Raw genomic sequence first — 20619 nt, 5'->3', positions numbered from 1 at the left:
CATCTTGGGATTTCACAAGTAAAACAACATCTTTTCAAACATTTTCAGACAAAGGATCTTGGCAAACTCAAATATTTTCTAGGGATAGAAGTGGCACGGTCTAAAGATGGGATCATTGTATCCCAAAGGAAGTATGCAATGAATATTTTGGAAGAAACAGGAATGTTAAACTCAAAGATAGTCGACAATCCCATGAATCCTAATGTCAAGCTCCTACCAAATCAGGGGGAGCCTTTTTCAGATCCTGAACGGTATAGGCGATTGGTAGGGAAACTAAGCTACCTTACTGTCACTCGTCCGGATATCTCATTTGCAGTGAGTGTAGTAAGTCAGTTTCTTAGCTCTCCATGCAAAGAACATTGGGATGCCGTGACTCGCATTGTTCGATATATCAGAGGTGTACTAGGAAAGAGTCTTCTATATGAAAAAGAAGGATATACTCAAGTTGTGGGGTATTCTGATGCAGATTGGGCAGGATCTCCCTCTGATAGAAAATCCACTTCTGGATTTTGTATATTTGTCGGAGGTAACCTTGTTTCTTGGAAAAGCAAAAAAACAGAATGTTGTGGCAAGATCCAGTGCAGAGGCAGAATATCGAGCTATGACTATTGCTAGTCAAGAACTTATATGGTTAAAATAATTGCTTCAGGAACTAAGGTTTGGAGAGGTTATACAAATGTCACTCATATGTGACAACTAGGCTGCTATGCATATTGCCTCAAATCCAATCTTCCATGAGAGAACAAAGCATATTGAAGTTGACTGTCACTTTGTCAGAGAGAAAGTCATATCTGGAGAAATATCTACTAGTTTTGTCAACTCAAATGATCAGCTAGCAGATATATTCACTAAATCACTTAGAGGTCCTCGGATTGACTACATATGTAACAAGCTTGGTGTATATGATCTATATTCTCAAGCTTGAGGGGGAGTGTTAGAATAAGTATAGGGGTAGTTTGGTCTTTTGGTTTATTTCTTCTTTTCTATATAAAGGCCTAACTCGTGGTTCCTAGAGATACACGAGATTTTAGGTTTTGCTTTGAACATGTATAATTTAAAAATAATTGATTTTATATAAGTTGTTTGAACAACTTATATGGTTAGAAAAAATAATTAAATATAGTTTTCTTTAAATATGTATTAATTACTCAAATTAAAATTGATACATCATAATTATATAAATTAATTGTTTATTCATTTAATTAATTATTAGTTTAAATCTTATATATTTAAAATAGTAAAAAAATCAAAATATCAATTAAACAGCAAAAAAAAATATAAAATAATAATAAAAAATTATCAAAATATAAATATGATTTATCAGAAATTTTTTAGAATTTCTTTAGAATTTTTAAATAAATTTAAAATAGTAAAAAAGAATTTTTTATAATATAAATAAATATTTTTTATATATTTTATAGGGATAATTTAATTAGGGTTTATAAAAACCTATTCAAAATACTACATTTTCAGTTGGGAATTGTTAAAATTAATTAAATCTTTTTTCTTTTGAAATAGTACCCGTACTAGCACCGCGATCTTGCGAGTCCCGTGAGCAGCACTCGGGACACTTCCGGTGCTGGTAGAGGCATCGATCACGGGCGGATGACGAAGGCAAAATTTGTTCTCCTGCTGTGCCGGTTTCGCTTCCTTACCGGAACGGTAAATTCCGACGATTTCTAGTGGCACGGCTCGACACTTCAAATCTTGGTTCCAGCCCCCAGGCCGTAGCGCAGATAGTGGGTGCATGACATCTCTAGCATAATAGTCAAGGGTCAATTCTCAAATACTAACTACCCGGGGTTTACCCACCATGAGCCTAACGCTTGTGTACCTGCATTTACCTCCCTCTATATCCATGGGACCAGCACTAGGGGGGTCGTTAAGGTAGCGGATCTACTTTTTTTTTTAATTCAATTCCAATAGAATCATTTTTTAACTAATTTCAAATTAAATAATCGAAGTTCACGACTCACGACTCAAACAATTACAAAAACAATATCCAACAACAATTTTTTATAATAACTTTCAAATTACAAGAATTTTAAATGCACATATCGAATAGCTATAGTACTTGTATTTATGAAATGATTTCATTTCTAGTCGACTCCACCTAGTGGGATAAGATCTGGTTGTTGTTGTTGACAGTTTTGAATTTTGTTTTATAATCTTTAATAATATTTTCCCTATTGACCCTAGGGTCCTAGCTTCACCACTGTCCAACTGCATATGGAGTTACAAGCTGCATGTTATGGCATATCTAGGCAAACATATGTCCAACAATAGATTCCACAAAATGATCATGCATGTGCTTACAACCATTTAACCAGTCTAATAGCAACGAATTACCTAACAATATTTTATGAACTAATGCTTAAGTAAACAATTGTACCTGACTACAGTGAGATTGTAACCACTTCGTGAAACATGAATGCTTGAAAAGATTTGTAATTAACCGAATGCTGGTTAAAAGATTTGCTGGTTGAGGAGTTGTTGTGACTTTTGCTAATGCTTCCATCAGAACAGCTGAGAGCACATAGGCATCCAACATCAAACTTGAAAATTACAAAAATTTCACTCAAAAATTTGTGATTGCTTGCATGCCCAAGCTCAAACAACTAGTACATATGAAGAAGGCAACTGAAAGAAGACTTTTTGATAATACATACCATTCTCACTCTCAATGTGTTTATGAAACAAAGTAGCTCCATTAGGGTGCAAGACAATCATTCGCAAAATATCTATCCCTGCATGACAAAACCAAATGATCATTTATACACATGAAAAACTGGATAAAGCTAAAAAAACAAATTATGAAGGGAAGATAATTATGAAACTAGGTACGGTACCTATATGTACACATCACAGAAAGGACAGAGAAATGAAAGCTTATAACATCCATTTTAAGTAAATGCAAGAGAAGAATGCACATTAAGAAACAAAAAGGGAATACCAGGAAACAGCATTTGCACTGGCCATGATTTTAATATCTTCAGTAGTAGAGTTATGTCAACATCTGCAAAGGAACTGCTACTATACTGTGATTTATCTTTTAGAATTTTCACTATAGCTGCGAGCCTTGACAACTCAAGCTCTGAAAATGACAATGAGTTCTCCTAAAAGAACGAGAATAAAATAAACAAGTGAGGTATATGAAGATAAACAAACACAGTGGGTACAATCATACTAAGAAACTAACAAATAAGTAGAAAAAGATAAAGACCCCTTGCAGATACAAAGAAAAGACATGAGAAAGTGCAATTCATAATTACTTGAATTGTTTAAAAAGAAAGATGAAGCCCTGTACTGGTCTAATTCGTACAAATATTAACAATTAATAAGTACGTACAAGGTGAAAGAGAACACAGTTGTTCAAATAGCAAACATCTATTATGCTAGGATTAACATAATTGTAAAAAAGATCTGACATTGTAAAGAGATCATCAACTACAATCAGTTTCATAGCACACACAGGAGGACAGATCATTGGCATCATATAATAGATTAAGAATGCATAAAAGATATAAGATGACCACAGCATGCATAGAATACTTGCACTGGCATTCTTACAGAACAAACAAAATCTAACAAGCAGCATAAGTATTACCCCATCTGTCAAGAATGCTTCATTGAATTCTGAAATCTTCTTTAGAATTCCATCAAACTGTGCCGAATCAAAGTAAAGCATCCCTATCTAGAAAAAAAAGAAAAAAGAAAAATTAACTTGCATAACATAAGAACTATCTCGTTGCACAAGCAAACTACCAAAGATGGCACTCAATCAGCTAAATTGCTTTCACAACAGTTGTGACACATAAGGTTAGCAATATCCACAAATAAATATTAGCATGGGAGAGACAAACAAGTGTTTTTACTGAGTTTTTTCCTTTAAGAAAGGGATAGAGCATCCCTAAGTATAAAAGATCAGATAAGGTGTCTGCTTGTATGTGTTTCTTTGTATGTTTGTGTGACTATCATATGCATGCCACCCAGAAGAGTTTTATTATCATTATAAATTAAATAATACCAATTAGCTCCAAAGTAATTCAAAGTCGAAGGGAATGGAAAAGCTTTTCATTCATTAATATTGGTGTGGATGCCAATGTACAAAGATAACTAATAGATTATATTGATAATGCACAGAGTTAATGTATTTCATAACTAATGGATCGAGCAGCAGCTCGCAAACCACCTGGAAAAGAATATTTATTATTCGATCCATACCTTGGCATAAGAAGCCCAATAGGAGCAATATTTGAAATGGCGATCCATAAAGAAACACCTATACTAAGATCGGCTAAAACAAGGCGCATTGACAAACAGAGATTTCAATCCAACCATATCCATAGTCAATTAAAACTAGTAGAAACCTTTGGAATATGCTTGAAAAATGGTACTGGTTCAGCCCCTACAGGAATCAAAGCATAACAACACACGTTAGAAAAAAATAATGCATCATATGAATGATCCATGTAAAAAGTTGAAAGTACCATAATTCTCATAGTTCATTCAAAATACATATGCACAAAGTAAAATGCACAAACCTCGTGTAATAGATGATTGTCCAGGAACATATGCGTGAGCTGAAACAGAAAATAACAAATTCAGCTTGAATAGCTAATAGTTATATCCAAATATTAGACATAGTAAATGAATAAGGACTTCTCATACAGCCTGTATAAGGATCCTGAAAAGATGAATCAAACGAAAAATCCTTTTGCCCAGTGTTCTGCAGTATAAACTCCACAATCTGTTGGCGGTAAGAAAGAGGCAGACCTTCTTTCAAAAGCCAGTTATCAGCAACTGTATAAGGATTATCTGCAAAAGAACAGTACCATAACAATGAGGAAACAAGACAATTGGACAAGAGAAGGTTATGTACAAGGGAAGCAGAAAAGGTTGCACACGTGCCTCCTAAAGATATGTTAAAACAGATGCAACAGATAGCAGCCCTAACAAAACATCAGATTCACCTTAATGCTAAACTCTTACCAATCACATTTCAAATTGAATATTACATATGTTTCTACAAAAAAAAAGGGAAATGATCTTGAAATATATGAAAAAGGCCACAATGCACTATCCAACAATAGTAAAGTAGAAAATATAAAACCGAAAAAAAAAATAGAAAAAAAATGAGCCAAGCTTTAATTTGTTTTATGACATTGAGAATACTTACCTGTTCGATTATATGGCAACTTACGAGCAGGCTCACCATCCTCAATATCAACATCAAAAACTGAAATCCAGAATTAGAACTTCATTAGAGATAGAAAACTAAATGCTATTTGAACACAAATATCTGAAACATATGACTCTGAAGCATACCATAATCATAATGTATACCATCCAGGACCTGATTACTAGAGCCCTCTCCTGGCCCATCAACTAGTTCACCAATCTGATCATTTAGTAAGAAAAAATATGAGCTTACCAACGTGGCAACAGGTCAAAATGTTGATTAAAACTGTAAAAATAAAGGTGCTTAAGCACATAACAATAGAACCAAACTGTAAGCATTAAAGAGAAATGAACTTAAATATGTGATATCAGACTTTGAATCGTCACTCTGGTTAATCCTGCAACAATTTTACCACATATTTATAGTTACTATCGGGGTGGCAAAAGTTGACATGGCCAACCCAATCCATAATTTTGCAAGTTTGGGTTTGAGAAAAAACAAGTTGAGTTCAGGTCTCAGGTCATATAGAGGTCAGTGTCAACCTATTTATGAACCACAAATAAGTAGATCATGTCAGCTAAGTTATAAATATATAGTATAATAGCATATATATATATATATATCTTACTATTTTATTAAAAATCTTCCCCTTTTACTAACTAACTTTGGTGAAGCCTAAAATGCATTTACCTTTTTTCTATTTACACTAAAAATAATTCCAAGATTTATTAGTAATTCCACAAGTGAAACAATTAGTGATCTAGAGTTCGAGACTCAGCTACAACGTATTATTATAAATTTTTCTCATTATTTTATATAAAAAAATATAGTTCTCTTTAGTCCCATATCTTAAAATTGACAACACTATGATCAAAGAAGCTTTTATAAATATTTTAGGCCGACGATGTTAAAAAATATACTTTTTTTAGTTTTTTTTACTAAGACAAGTATAATATTAAATTAAAATAATTTTTTACATAGGGAAGCCCGTTGCTGGGATTCTCTATCGTCACTATTGTATGGGTCTGACGAATCTTATCCGAATAATTAATTCTTGGTTTATAAGGGTGATACTAGAAAATCCAAAAAATTCGGATTTTCAAAGACCCAAATAATTTATATATTATTATATTACACACGCAACGCGTGTGCACAATCACACTAGCATATTATAATATATAAGTATAGGATTATATTTTAAGTTTTTGTATAATTACAAAATATTTCGTATCTTATTTCTAATTAAAAGTTATTTGAGTTTATTAAATGGGTCGTGTCATTCAACCCATTTATGACTCATTTAATTATAAATATATTACATGGCTCATTTATAACCTTTCTAACCTGTTTAATTAAATGGGTCGTAAACAAGACATGTGTGGGTCATAGAATTTGGCCATTTATTAAATAGGTCAATTTTGGTTGAATTAAACAGGTAGCGGGTCAGCAAGACACAATCCAACCTGTTTATGACCTGCTAAACCAAATTGCATCCCTAGGTTACTATTTCCATCAAGATTTATCATCAGGATTGAATAAGATAGTGAAACAAATAGGGAACTAATTTGAAAAAAAAAATCAAATAAAGATGATTCTTTGTAAAAATAACTGGAAAAAAGTATAGCTTCTATCTAAAGGCATACTTTGTCCCATTTAAACTCTTTGGAGTTCCAAGAATAAGCAACACCATTATCACCTTCTCTAATGATCTTCGTCTGTCCCTCCTTGGTACCTATTTACAACAATGGGCATAAGGAAAAGGCAAACTTAGGTACCAAAATATGGAAGAGTGAGCATGACCATAAATCAAGAAAACATATAGCATAAAATAATTTTCATGCAGCAGTAAGGAATCCCTAAACACCAATAAGCCATTTTGCTGTAGATTGATGACTTACAAATTTTGTCAGAGTTGGACCCAATAAATGTAACTTCATCAATAACCAAAGAAACATAAAATGAAGAAAAGCTTACATAAAGGTGTAGCACTTATATACTTTGTAGTAAAAGCAAAATATAAATCTGCAGATCATTTATGCTCAACAAAAATTGGGATGTAAAAGATATTAGACCTGGAACTTGCAAGGCCTCCAAACCAGGAAGATCTGTCAAGTTATAGCCACCAACTTTCTTCCTGAGATAGATTTACCAGATTAATAACAAACTTGAATGAATTGTTGAAACAACATATACAAGCATAATATAGAGTTGCGATTTTTGGCTCATGAAACTATCTTATGAAATAAGTGAACAAAATTAATTGCATACAAGTATACAACCATTAGGTCATAAAATGTCACCTGACTCAATAAGGAAATTATGTTTATCCTTACAAACTATTATGTCTAGTATAAATTTCCAAACTATTTGGGTACCCCTATTGATCAGGTGTAACCATTTCTAGACATAGCAATTCACACACTTTTTATCTACACCTATGTTGGATGCTCACAGGCATGTCAAACACAACAGTGAGAAATATCAATTGTCTAATATTTAAGGTCCTAAATGAGATTAATGCATCCAACTATTCAGCACAATATAATTTTTAACTTTTCTTGATAGCCAACAACTAGGCTTGCTAACTTTGCACAGTGAGAGCACAACTTACCTGCTCGTTTTATATTGAGAAAGCTCCAATGCAAACGCTTCAAGTTCCAATGGATCGCAGAGGCAATCTCTATCTAATGTCCATATTCTAACTGTTCCATCTGAGCATGCGGTAACAATATCCCCATTTTCCAAAAATTTGACATCCCAAACACATCCAGGATGTTCAATGCTTTGGATACATGCTCCATCTGCTTTGTTAAAGATTTATAATAAGATTCTGATAATCAACTAAGACATATTTGTTACAATTACAATGAGAAAAACAAGCATTCAAAATAGCATGTTTCTGTTAGCTAAACCTAATATTTTGCAAGTTTTTTTACTAACAAGAGAGGAAAAAAATTCAAAAATGGGAGCAGTAAAAGGGAACACTTTCCATTTAGTGTGTGTGATATTTAGGGGGGAAAAATCACCTCTCCATATCTTAAGGAAATGGTCTTCACTTCCACTAGCAATAAGTCCAGATGCATGAGCATCTACAGAATATACCAGAGAAGTGTGACCCACCATCTCCATCAGGACTTGACCAGTCAATGCCCATAATTTGATGGTACTGGCACCATTGAAAATTTGTCATGATCAGAACTTGGATAAATATATAGGAATTCCATATGAAACAAAATGTATGAAAGGAAGCAATTCATTAAAAGGAGAAAAACAAATTCATAGCATAAAACATGTGCATGTCAACAAATATTGTGTTAATTGAGATAAAAAGAATTCGTAATCTTTATTGAAGAGTCAGACGCATTTATATACAAACTAAAATCTATCTTACAAAATTATAATTAGGCCTATTGACAATTTACCTAATTGATCAATATATTAACTAATATATACAAATAATATGGTAACTTATATATATATATATATATATATATATATATATATATATATATATATATAATACTCCTCAAGTTGAAGCATAGATATTAATCATACCCAATTTGTTACAAAGATAATCAACCTGAACTCCGCTAAAAACTTTTGTGAAGATGTCCCTAAGTTGTTCTTGTCTTTCACATATATGATAGAAATCAAGTTTTGTTGAATTTTCTTATGAACAAAATGACAATCAATTTCAATGTTCTTAGTTCGCTCATGAAACATAGGATTTGATGTGATATGAAAAGCAACTTGGTTATCACACCACAGTTTTGCTGGTACTGAAATTTTAAGTACTACTTCAGTCAAGAATTGATATATCCACATTATCTCACGCACAGACGGTGTCATAACCATGACTCTGCACTGGATCGTGACACAATGTTTTGATTCTTACTTTTCCGTGAGATTAAATTTCCTCCAATAAAGTTACAATAACCTGCAGTCGATCTTCTATCCACTTTGAAACTCTGCATCCGAAAAACATTCAATATAAGTGTGCCCGTGATTTTTATATATGATACCTTGTCCGGGTGCTCCCTTCAAGTAACACAATTTATTCTAGCACTGCCCAATGATGAACGGTTGGAGATGATATAAATTGATTGACAATACTAACTGAATATGTAATATTTGGACGAGTTACGGTAAGGTAATTCAACTTCCCAACCAACCTTCGATATCTCTTATAATGTTCAATAGTTTCCTATCTCGTTTGAGGTGCATGTTCTGAATCAACACTACAAGGCTTTGCCCCTAATTTTCCTTTGTCCTTGTCTCAGTTAACAAATTGAGGACATATTTTCCCTGAGATAAAAATATACCTTTTTACTCCTTGTAACCTCAACACCTAAGAAATACTTTAGCACCCCAAATCTTTCGTATGAAACTAAGTATGAATGAAAGATTTAAGATATGAGATTCCTATATCATTCACATACACAACTAATAGAATGACAAGAACACAGAATGGTCAGACTTGCTTTTCATCATACCAAATTTTTAAACAACCTAACTAAATTTTCCAAACAAAGAACAAGAACTTTGTTTCAAACCATACAAAACTTTTCGAAGACGACAAACTCGCCTTGGCTCCCCTAAGCAACAAACCTAGGAGGTTGCTCTATATACACCTCCTCTTAAAGCATTCTTAATATCAAGTTGATGTAAAACTTGATGTAAAGGTCAATTACGAGTAACAACCATTGAAATAAAGAATGGAATAGATGTCAACTTTGCAACAAGAGAAAAAGTATGTAATCCACACCATAGGTTTAAGCATAGCCTTTACCAACAAGACAGACTTTTAATTTAGTAACCGATCCATCCGGATTGACCTTAACTGTGAATACCCATTTGCATCCAATAACCCTTTTCCCTTAAGATAGATCAACCAAGTACCAAGCGTCATTGTCATCTAAAGCATTCATCGCCTCTATCATTGCATCTTTACAACTAAGATGAAATATGACATCATGGACAGTTTTAGGAATAAAGATAGAGTCAAGTGAAGCAATAAAAGAACACGAAGAAGACGACAAGCCATTATAAGAAACAAAAGAAGCAGGATAAGTACACTGGTGTTTACCTTTGTGTAACGCAATAGGAAAATCATCGCTCGGGACTGGATCTGATGATGAAGTAGTAGGTGTAGGACATGAATCAAGATGTTAGCGCCTGGAGTAGACTTGAATAATAGGCGGCTTAACAAAAGTCAGTTATGGGACGGGTGCAAAGGATGTGATAGAATATATCAACAAATTATCATCCTCCTTCAACGAGTCAAAATAGATGAGGACAGGAAATAAGGTGTATCTTCGATAGAAGTAACATCAATTGAAAAAAAGATATTTGTTAATATTGGGACAATAACACTTATAACCTTTACGAGAATAAAGGAAGATACACTTCAAAGACTTGGGATCTAATTTAGTGACATACGGACGAACATCCCGAATAAAACTATATCCTAGGTTAACATGAAACAATGACTTATTGAGATAAAGGATTTTGTAACGGATCTCACCATGAGAATAGAGGATGGCATGCAGTTAATGAGAAAACATGGTGTAGAAACTACATAAGCCCAAAAAGGTTTGGGAATATTCATTTGAAATAAAAGGGCTCGTACAGTTTTAAGATGCTTATTTTTACGCTCAACCCCACCATTTTGAGATGGATTATTATTTCAAGAGGTTTCATAAAGCATGTCATTCTGACCCATATAAAACTAGAATGAACCGGATATATATTCCTTGGCATTATCACTTCGCAAAGTACGGATGGACGCATTGAACTGAGTTTTAATCTAGGCACAAAAGGCACAAAATCGAAAAAATAATTCCAAACAATTTTTCATTAAATATAACCAAGTTACACGAGAATAATCATCCACAAAAGTAACAAAATATCTAAAACCAGGTTTAGACAAAATAGGACAAGGACGCTAAATATCATAATGACCTAATTCAAAAGGAATCGTAGCGTGTTTATTTACTTTAGGACTCGAACTAAGATGGTAATGTTTTACAAACTAACATAACTCACAATCTAATAAAGACACATTATCATATTGTGGACAAAGCTTTTTGAGCAAAGGAAGAGATGGTCATCCCAACCTACAATGAGCCTCGAAAGGAGAAGTGACACTCAAGCCAGCAAAAAAAATTGGGAGCGGTATGTTAAGAATATAGAGGTCTCAAACTCATGTCCTTTACCAATAATCTTCTTTGTCAAAAGATAAATAAGTAATGATCAGGAAAAAATGAGATGCAACAATTAAGATTACGAGTTAGTTGACTGACAGAGAGCAAATTAAAGGACAAATTAGATAAATGTAAGACAGAGAACAGAGGAAGAAAAGGGGTATGATTAATTGTGCTAGATCCACGAAGAAAAGGGATAGATAACCATTAGCTAAAGTAATGGTAGGAGTATTAGCTTTGGACTGAAAAGTAGAAAAGAGACTAGAATTACGTGTCATATGCTATGTGGCACGAGAATCAATGACCTATTTGGAGGATGAGGAAAAAAGACATGTATTTTGTTTACCTAAATCAGAAATAGTAATGACAGAGGAAGATGAAGACTCGAGCGATTCCTGATATTTTGAGAACTTGGCAAATTTATAAGGACCGTTTATGCAATATGGGCCAAGTGTTTTTGTTGATTTTTATACTGAAGCTTTCTACACTCAAACTTCGTATGGTCTTAGTAGTTACACACAATACCACCCAAATTCGGCGTTCGAGTCCCAAAGTCCTGTGAGCCACCTCCTTTGTTTCCATTGTGATAAGTTGATCTTCCCTGCTCATAATTAGTCTTGCAACTCACCAAAGCACCACTAAGCGAAACGAGTGCAGTATTTTCTCTACAGAGAATACAACTAAATACATTTTGTAAAGAGGAGACCTCAGAACCAGAGAAAACTTGACTTAGCAGACTAAGTCAGGAAATGGGCCAACGAGGAAGCTCATGATAGTAATCTGCTCTCGTTGGCGTTGTTGAACCTTAACATCAGAGCTACAAGGCAACAACATATTAAGCTCCTCATATATCTTCTTGAATGCCATAAAATAATTGATCAGAAGTTGATCTTGTTTTTCCACAAGATAAAATGCTTTGCAAACCTCATACATGCGAAAGAGATTCTCTTTTCCATAGTATAGAAATTCCAAGTAATCCATTAGTTCTTTAACAAATTCACAATGATTAATTAAACCAATTACTTCGCTATCAATATAATTTCGAATCTGAAGGAACAAGCGAACATCCTTTCTAAGCCATGTCTACTTCAAATCATCTTGAGGGTCATCAATCAAATGACCATCTTTGTCAATACTTCGTAGATAAAAACGAATAGACTTACTCCAATCCAAATAGCTCAAACCATTTAGCTTACAATCCGTGATTTTAGACATCGCACCACATCTGTCACAATAGAAGACTTATTTTCAACCATAAGATATTATCTCAAAGTAGGTGAAATAAGAGACGAAGGAGGGAAGACTTCTCTGTTTTGTGCAAAAAGGAAGACAAAGATGCGGCTACGACTGCTCGAACCACGGGATGAAGGATGTAGCAAATGAAGGCACGGAAGGTGCGACACTAGCTGGCAAAGCAAACAGTGTCAAAGCATCCAACAAGGATAGCGTCAGAGGGGAAACGGAAGTACCAAACAGCGACAACAGTGGAAGACGAACTAAAGCTGAAGTTGGGAGTCGAAGCACCCAATCCAAAACCAAAACTAGGGCTCGAGGAACCGGAAGGATGCTGACGGAAAGGAGACAAAGATAGGTTTGAGAGTAGAGACCATCGGCAAGGAACCGTGAGGATGCTCGATGTCGCGCGCGGCAATGGGAAGAACTCGCTGAGAACTCACAAGTGCAAAGCCGACTGGATCTTCCGTGCGAAGCTCATCGGGTGAGAGGCGGCAAGACGAGCGCGGGGCCACGAGCTCGTCGGGTCACACGTGAACAAGGTAGTAGCAGTGGCGATAGCTTGTTAGGTCGCAACAAATAGGAGAGGCGGTGGTAGCTCGTTGGGTAGCACACAAACAGAGAGGCAGCATCATCGAATCGCCCGAGTAGGAGAGGAGTGGCAAACCCTAATTTGGCAACGTCAAGAAAAACAAGAGTAGCAACAAAGATGAACCCTAATTTCAAATCTCTAAAGCTCTGATACCATGTTAATTGAGATAAAAAGAATTCATACTTTTTATTAAAGAGTCAGACATATTTATATACAAACTAGAATCTATCTTAGAAAACTATAATTTGGCTTATTGACAATTTACCTAATTAACCGATATATTAACTAATATATACAGATAATATGGTAACAAATATATATATAAATATGGTAACTAATTTATATTTATATATATATAATAAGGAGGCTGGTGGCAGAAACATGGAGATCTTAAAATCAGATCCAGTTATCAAAATATTAGTGAAATTTATTTAACAAAGTGATCAATGCTAAATGAGCATATGGTTCCCCTATTAGCATCTTGTTGCATTTTGCATATCATCTCGAAGTTGGTACGTTCAACTTAAACAAAAATCACTTCCAAAGATTTATCTGCTGTTGCCATAGGTCTTCTGTTATGTGTCCCAATAAGCATACACTGGTCGTCCATGCAGACTGCGAGTACTTTCAAAACAGCATTATTAATGTAAGGGATGAGGATCTTGAATCCCATGGTGTTTCATCACTGTAAATGCATGAATTCCTAAATTTTCAGAATAACAATAGAATCAAAGTAAGAATTTCAACCAGTTTTTTTTTTTTAGAAAAATTGCACAGGAAAAAATTCCAGTCAGCCAAATCTATGTAAGATCATCCACCTACAATTTAATGGTTCTAAATGTACTAAAATGGTAAGTATATGTGATAAACAAGATATTCATGGAAATAGATCCTCAAGGTGCTGACTAAAAATTGTAGTCAATTAAGTTTTACTAACATCACTGGTACTCATAATCATGGCTTCAAAGGGACCCATGGCAAGTGGCAACCACATGCAATATGCAGGCTGCATTAAGCATATACGTTCATCAACATTAGTGAAATGCATACAAGGTATCTACATATTCTGTATGCAACATGCGGCCTGTATATGAGGCTGCCCAGTAAATCAATCTCTGGTCAACTCAAACCACATCAGTGGGATAAATAAGTTGAAAAAAACTAATTTTTTCCACTTATGTGGCTACCTTAGTCACCTTTTCTCTTGATTGTCTCTTCCATTTCTCATGCTTGCCTCTTCCACTTCTCAACTCAAGGCTCACCTCTTCTTAGAGATGAAAAATACTGCTTCTTGAGCATTCTTGCAAGTTGCAACCACTTCTCTCCTGATTGCTTCTTTGATGTAGCACTAGGAACACCAGAGACAAACAACTTTAAAAAATTTACAACTTTGAAAATTAACCCTAATTTATCTACTTTCTCTCCATGATGTTGTTTCTTTTCTTCTCTCCAGTTGCAGCTTCATCTGGAAGTGGTCAGTTTCCTCAACAGCAGTTAGCTTTAGTGAGGTTTCCAAGATTCTTTTCTCTCCACAATATTGCTACTTCTCCTCTCAATCTCTCCACAAGTATCATCTCTCTCTCTAGTCTGTGACTATATCACAATAATTAAGGTGGTGAACTAGTGGTTGATAACTGAGAAGGTAGTAAGATTATGGTTGTTCCCTTATTGTTTGGCTTGATTGTTTAGTAATGAATTATTTTTTTTTTTATTGATTTTGTTACTTAATTGTTAGTGTTTAGTTACTGTTAAATAGTATTTCAGTTATAGTATGGTCACTCAATGTTTTGAAACCTTAAAAACTTGGATTTAATACTATGCAAATTATTTGTTTTTATGGTATATGTTCTATATGTTGATTTCATATAAATGGTCGTGAATGTGTTTTAAGTTATAGAGATTAATTAAGTTAACATTTTTGTCAAAATTATTGAATAGACAGGTTGATTAGTACTCTATTATACATATTTCAAGCATTTTTTATCAATGCAACTAATATGGACTATATATCCCCATCATATGCACTTGCATTCTCAATGTGGATAATCAAGTGGTCAACCACATACACCTTGCATATAATTTTATAAATATTGCTTAAAAAGGAAAGCCTGACACACAAAACGCCTGCCAATATGAGTTCCAGGGAAAAGTCTATTACACACAACCTTACCTTATTTTGCAAGAGGTTGCTTCTCTCGTGACTAAGAAGGCACGCAGCAACAACTTTATTATTGCACTAAGGCTCCCCTTCTTTATAAATACTACTTACAATCCATTAATTGGAATATAATTTCATAAAACCTTTAGCAAACACTCATCTCTAGACTCTCGACAAATGAATAGTCCAAATAAGTAAGTAATTAAAAGACTGATCTTGAAGCTTCAAGATGGATTTGAATAAGGACGGACAAAAAATGAACTTTTAGAATAACTGGTAATATACTTGGGAATAAGTATAGAATGCTTATTTTCCTCTTTCGTCATATGCAAATAATTATTCTGTTACTTGGCACGACCTTGTAAATCCGTAAGCAAAAAAAAAATGCCTGTAAAAGGAAAGTAGCTATGCAACAAGAAATAAGAAATTTAATTGCCCTTTTAAAACTGTGATGAGAATGAATTACCAATCATGAGATGCAGAAAGGAGTCCATATCCGGGCATCACTGCTAATCCACGAACAGTATCTGTGCAAGGCTTAGTACAGTTAGCCTTAACCAATGGAAAAACGTTAGCATGAGAATGAATTCAAGCTCGGCATAGGAAGTTACACAATAAAATTCGTTGTCAAAAGTGAACACTATCAAGAAAAGCAAGAGGCCAAAATGAGTGCTTCTGAACAATACAAACAGCCAGAAAAGCTAGATAAATACCCTACAAATGGCTGAGAGACCATGATATCAGTTAAATTGACATCTCTACAGGAGAAATAAACACAACAAAAAGTTCCATTCAAGTGACCAACTTCTTTTCTTCGGCAATTCATCATCACCAGGCACTGCTTTCAGTGAATATTTAAAGGAATGAAAAGCAACGGAAGCAGTAAATCTCTAAAATTTAATAAGTCTGGTAAGCAACATGATTGATTATATTAAAAACTGTAACAGTACTCAAAATTCCAAAATATGACACTATTAAATTCAGCAAACCTCATAAGTTTGAAGTAAACAGCAACTTATCAGGAAGATTATATAGCTCAAGAATCTAGATAGCTTGTAATGAAATTTTAGAGAACCAAAGGATCTATTAACCTTCAAAGCCCCCCAGAAGTACATTGTGAGAACAGTGAAGTTATTCTTTGAACAAATTATTTATTTTATCACCATCATCAACTACTTTATTTGATCTTCAAAAATTGCTAACAAGTAGCACATAAAAATTTACTGTCATAGCTAAAATATTATATACAAAAAGCACAGACATCTGGAAAATTGGAGGCAACATCAGATACATGAATAGTCATGAAGAACTAGGACACTGAATTGAATAATCATGGACAATTAGAAGAAATATTAACTGAAACCAAAAAAGGGAATGATTAAAAATAAACAATCAAAAGCCATCATGTAAAATGCTGGTTGAGATTTGAAACCACACTACAAAAAAAAAATCATTGAGCAACTCTTTTGGGAATTATATATTTAGTGAACTTTGGCATAGTGAAAGAATTACTAGAATTAACCTGCATGACCAACGAAAGTTTGTATACATGTCCTTCCTCTCCAGAGCTTAAGTGTCGAATCACTAGAGCCTATATAAGCAATGAAAAGCACTATTTTAGTAATGAACATTATGGATAGGTACAATATATGCTGACCATAACTCTGATAGCATGATGTGAGAAGAGAGAACAGTTTGGATTAATAATAATCCAAGTGTTTGACCACTTTTTCACACTCGCATGATGGCATCTTTCAATCATAAGTGCAGTAATTGTTAGATAGAACACAACTGAATCAAAAAATGTGGAGACTCAAACAATTGAATGTTGAAACATGATACATAAGAATCTGCATTAAAATCATAACAGAAAAGCACAATAGTTGTTCACAACTCGAATGGTTCAGCTACCAGTGCTTGTGTGACTGCTCTTTCTTTGTTATTTAATGTAAGTCTTCTATTTCTATGTATTACTTTGACCTTGTTGAAATAAAACTTTGACATTCGCCATGTTGTTCCAGATGCTTCACCAGGCAGGAAAGACTTTCCTACTAGCAAAATCCAATAGATAATGGGTTTTGAAGTCACTCCAAATGAATATGATAGAATTGGGGGAGGAGTATAAAGTGAAGTACGTGTTGTTCCCAAAATTACTTGTGAGACGAATGAGAAATGAAGGAACATGAAACTGAGAGAGTGAACCTCTAAGAAACCCCAAATGGCCCTAGTCCAACACCCTGGATAATTTGTCGATTCAAGGTGCTCTAATGTCTCTTGGCATTTTGTTGTGCTTTTTCTGCAACATTTGATCTGATGGCAAGACAGCTAGGGAATTGGCTCCTCACTTTGATTTGTACCCACTCCATAGAATTTTCTCTTTGTGAGATCCAAAATGTCGAACTCATTGCATTCTCTTGGCACACCAAATCAATCAATTGCAGCACAACAAAGTTTCATTGATACTCTCAGAAAGTGGAACAAAGCCTTTGCCCTTGCCTTTTGGTGCGAGAAGACTTCAATCATGTTTTTCGGCTTGTGGATGAGGAAGATCAGAAACAATAAGTATGGCATGAAGTCCACCAATATGGTTTACATTGCCTCAGGTAAGCTGGAAGAGCAGCCAAATGTATAATTTACTATCTCACCATCAGCATCGTCGTCCCATAACCTACAGAAAAATAGTTGTTCATGTCTAATCTAGACATAATCTTCTTGTCATCATTGTCACCCCGGTTTATCACAATCTTTTGGATGTTGAATGTTGTTTCACAATTAGATCATTTTTATTACATTCAAAATGTAATTATTAAAATTGTTTTTTCACATTTATTCCCACAACAAGAAGATTTCTATTGATGAGTATACACACACATCAAAGTTTTAATCCAAAGGAATGATCTACTAAATCAACATAGCGCATGCAACCGCCAATTAAAGAATTAATATCCTTTAATCATCGGAAGCCATGTTATATTATGATATCATGGATCATAAATATCACCAAACAAGTTATCCAAAGACCAAGGAGAAAGGAATCTCTTGAGAAGCTGAAAGTCATATGATAGCACAGAAGTCTGTGAAATGCTAGAAATTTTAGCTCAAATGTGAAGAGTCAGAGTTAAGCCACTAAAATTAAGGAAAGTATCCGATGCAAACAATTAGAAAAGAAGTTACCCGTAACGAATTCACCAGATGATAGTTTCAGGACTGCTTGAATGGCCACCTTGTGAGCTTCCCAAAACTCAACAGTTTTGCATTGCCTCCACCTACGTATTGTACTGCAATACGTAGCCAATTAAATAATATCAATGCAATTAAAACCAAAAGAATTAGACCTAAAGTAAATTAAATAAACAAAACAAGAATATAAATGAATCTAATGGCTCAGTCAAAACCCTCAATGTACATTAACCCCCAACTCAAGTGCAGCAGTCAATACCAATCCTTTGCAACACCTGAAATTCGCAAGCCTAGTCACACTCCTAAATTGGTTCTCCCACAATCTCTTGAACCCTGGTCAAGTCTCTATCAACCCCATTTAGATATTGAGCCCTCCCTCTACACATAAACGCTACAAGTTCTACATTGCCATGAACACCCCCAACTGTATTTTCCTTCCCTCAAACTGCCATGCCCTTTGCAAACCTTTATTCGACATGCTGTACAGCAAGATTAAAACTTTTTCTTCTACCATCAACTAACAAAGTGGCATCATGTCACCCTTGCGCAGTTGCTGCCATTGGACCATAGTGGAATCTGGATTCCACCTAGGTTTCCCCAGTTGGTGAGTTCTCCTTTATGTATCTTGTTATATTGTTTATAGTCATAGGCTTGCAGATCGTGTAATTGGGGATGGTTAGCGATTTGTTTACTCTTGCTGTGATTGTTAGCGTGTCAAATCTGTGTTGGCACCCTTAATTCGTAGCCGGCCGGAGTTGCATCTTCATTATCAAAACCTTTGTGCCATGTGAGTTTTTTTTTATTGACTGTTTGGTTTTGGATGTACAACCACATTCCCTTAAACCCCTTGACAAAGAATTTTTTTTTTCCCAACCTCTAAATGGCACCAAAATAACTCTAGTTAAGCTTTGTTGACTTGTTAATTCAACATAAAGATAGAAATATTGACATGGCTACTTACCCGATGTTTGGGAGTATAGATGAACAAGAACAGAAAAAGAGAGCAAATGTGGCTCTAAAGAAAATAAGGAACTGGCCATGGAACATCACATCATAAAATATACTTGCAAGACAGTCACAAGCAAGGGACTCTGATAATTGGGACATGCATACCATGATTATGATAAAGGTGAAGGTGTGCCATAAGAGAAAGGAAAAAGCAACAACTTCAGTAGATTGCTCAGATCAGTTTTCACTTGGATCTTAAATGATGTTTAGATGCGTAAAAAAGATGCAGCTAGAGGTGCAAATGATACATAAAATGCATTTCAGAGCCTCACCGAAGTAATCAATATCAAATTTGTTTTCAGAATGACTGATGGAAAAATCAACACTATGTTTAGAATTTTCAAGTGCCCTCATTTAAAAATGACAACAAAGAAAGCTGGTATTTCCATGTCACATCATTTACAAACCAAAAAAAAAATGATAGCAAATCTCTGAAGACCGGAGAAGATTAAGGAGCACAAGAATAAATATTGCAGTTCATAACAAAGATTAGATAACAGTACCAATCAAGTGACGACGAGATTATGTCCCCATTGTCATCTATGGCAATACCAGTGACCTGAAACTGATGGCCTTCCAACTTCTCCACAATCTCTCCCCTGCCCAAGTCCCAGAGCAATACAAGCGTATCCATGCCGCCCGACACGATCCCGCCCTCGGGGAACCGCTCCCCAGGAGGGATCCAAGCCAGAGGACCAACGAAACTCGTATGCCCGGCAAGGGTCTTCGACAACAAGTAGCCATGCTTCTTCTCCGGATCAGGAACCCAGAACCTAACCGTTTTGTCCCTCGAGGAAGTTGCGATTCCGGAGTTCCCGCATAAGCAAATTCGACGAACCTAAAATCGAAATCAAAGATTAAAGTCTTGAATTGAACTAAAAGATCGACAGAGGAAACGGAAAAGGAGGCCTACATCGTCTTCATGAGCACGGAGTGTGCAACTAAGGCGGTAATTACAGCCGTCGATCGTCATCGACAAACAGCCGGCGAGAATCTTCAGTCTTCAAGGGCCGCTGGAGGGTTTGTTGTTAAAATATAAACATGGGATTTTATAGCTTTTTTT

General features: G+C 34.9%; 1 protein-coding gene across 3 annotated transcripts in view; it reads right to left on the bottom strand.

The window, feature by feature from the left end:
• LOC122011732 (phospholipase A-2-activating protein-like) overlaps positions 1 to 20619 on the bottom strand; it is a 28706-nt gene extending 8087 nt beyond the window's left edge. For all 3 annotated transcript variants that reach the window (XM_042568104.1, XM_042568106.1, XM_042568107.1), the window contains exons 1-18: positions 20470 to 20619; positions 20060 to 20394; positions 18543 to 18646; positions 16891 to 16959; positions 15835 to 15895; positions 8209 to 8348; positions 7794 to 7983; positions 7255 to 7316; positions 6826 to 6914; positions 5329 to 5401; positions 5180 to 5239; positions 4672 to 4818; positions 4545 to 4583; positions 4371 to 4408; positions 3608 to 3694; positions 2954 to 3116; positions 2670 to 2747; positions 2393 to 2526 (exon numbers count right to left, since the gene is read on the bottom strand). In XM_042568104.1, the coding sequence (XP_042424038.1) occupies positions 2393 to 2526; positions 2670 to 2747; positions 2954 to 3116; positions 3608 to 3694; positions 4371 to 4408; positions 4545 to 4583; positions 4672 to 4818; positions 5180 to 5239; positions 5329 to 5401; positions 6826 to 6914; positions 7255 to 7316; positions 7794 to 7983; positions 8209 to 8348; positions 15835 to 15895; positions 16891 to 16959; positions 18543 to 18646; positions 20060 to 20394; positions 20470 to 20529 (1929 nt within the window). In that variant the 5' untranslated portion in view covers positions 20530 to 20619. The remainder of the gene's footprint in view (positions 1 to 2392; positions 2527 to 2669; positions 2748 to 2953; positions 3117 to 3607; positions 3695 to 4370; positions 4409 to 4544; positions 4584 to 4671; positions 4819 to 5179; positions 5240 to 5328; positions 5402 to 6825; positions 6915 to 7254; positions 7317 to 7793; positions 7984 to 8208; positions 8349 to 15834; positions 15896 to 16890; positions 16960 to 18542; positions 18647 to 20059; positions 20395 to 20469) is intronic.

Source organism: Zingiber officinale, chromosome 8A (genome assembly GCF_018446385.1).
Source record: "Zingiber officinale cultivar Zhangliang chromosome 8A, Zo_v1.1, whole genome shotgun sequence".
Taxonomy (NCBI): Eukaryota; Viridiplantae; Streptophyta; class Magnoliopsida; order Zingiberales; family Zingiberaceae; genus Zingiber; species Zingiber officinale.
The sequence above is the reverse complement of the archived record's forward strand: the minus strand, read 5'-3'. Positions and strand labels throughout refer to the sequence as shown.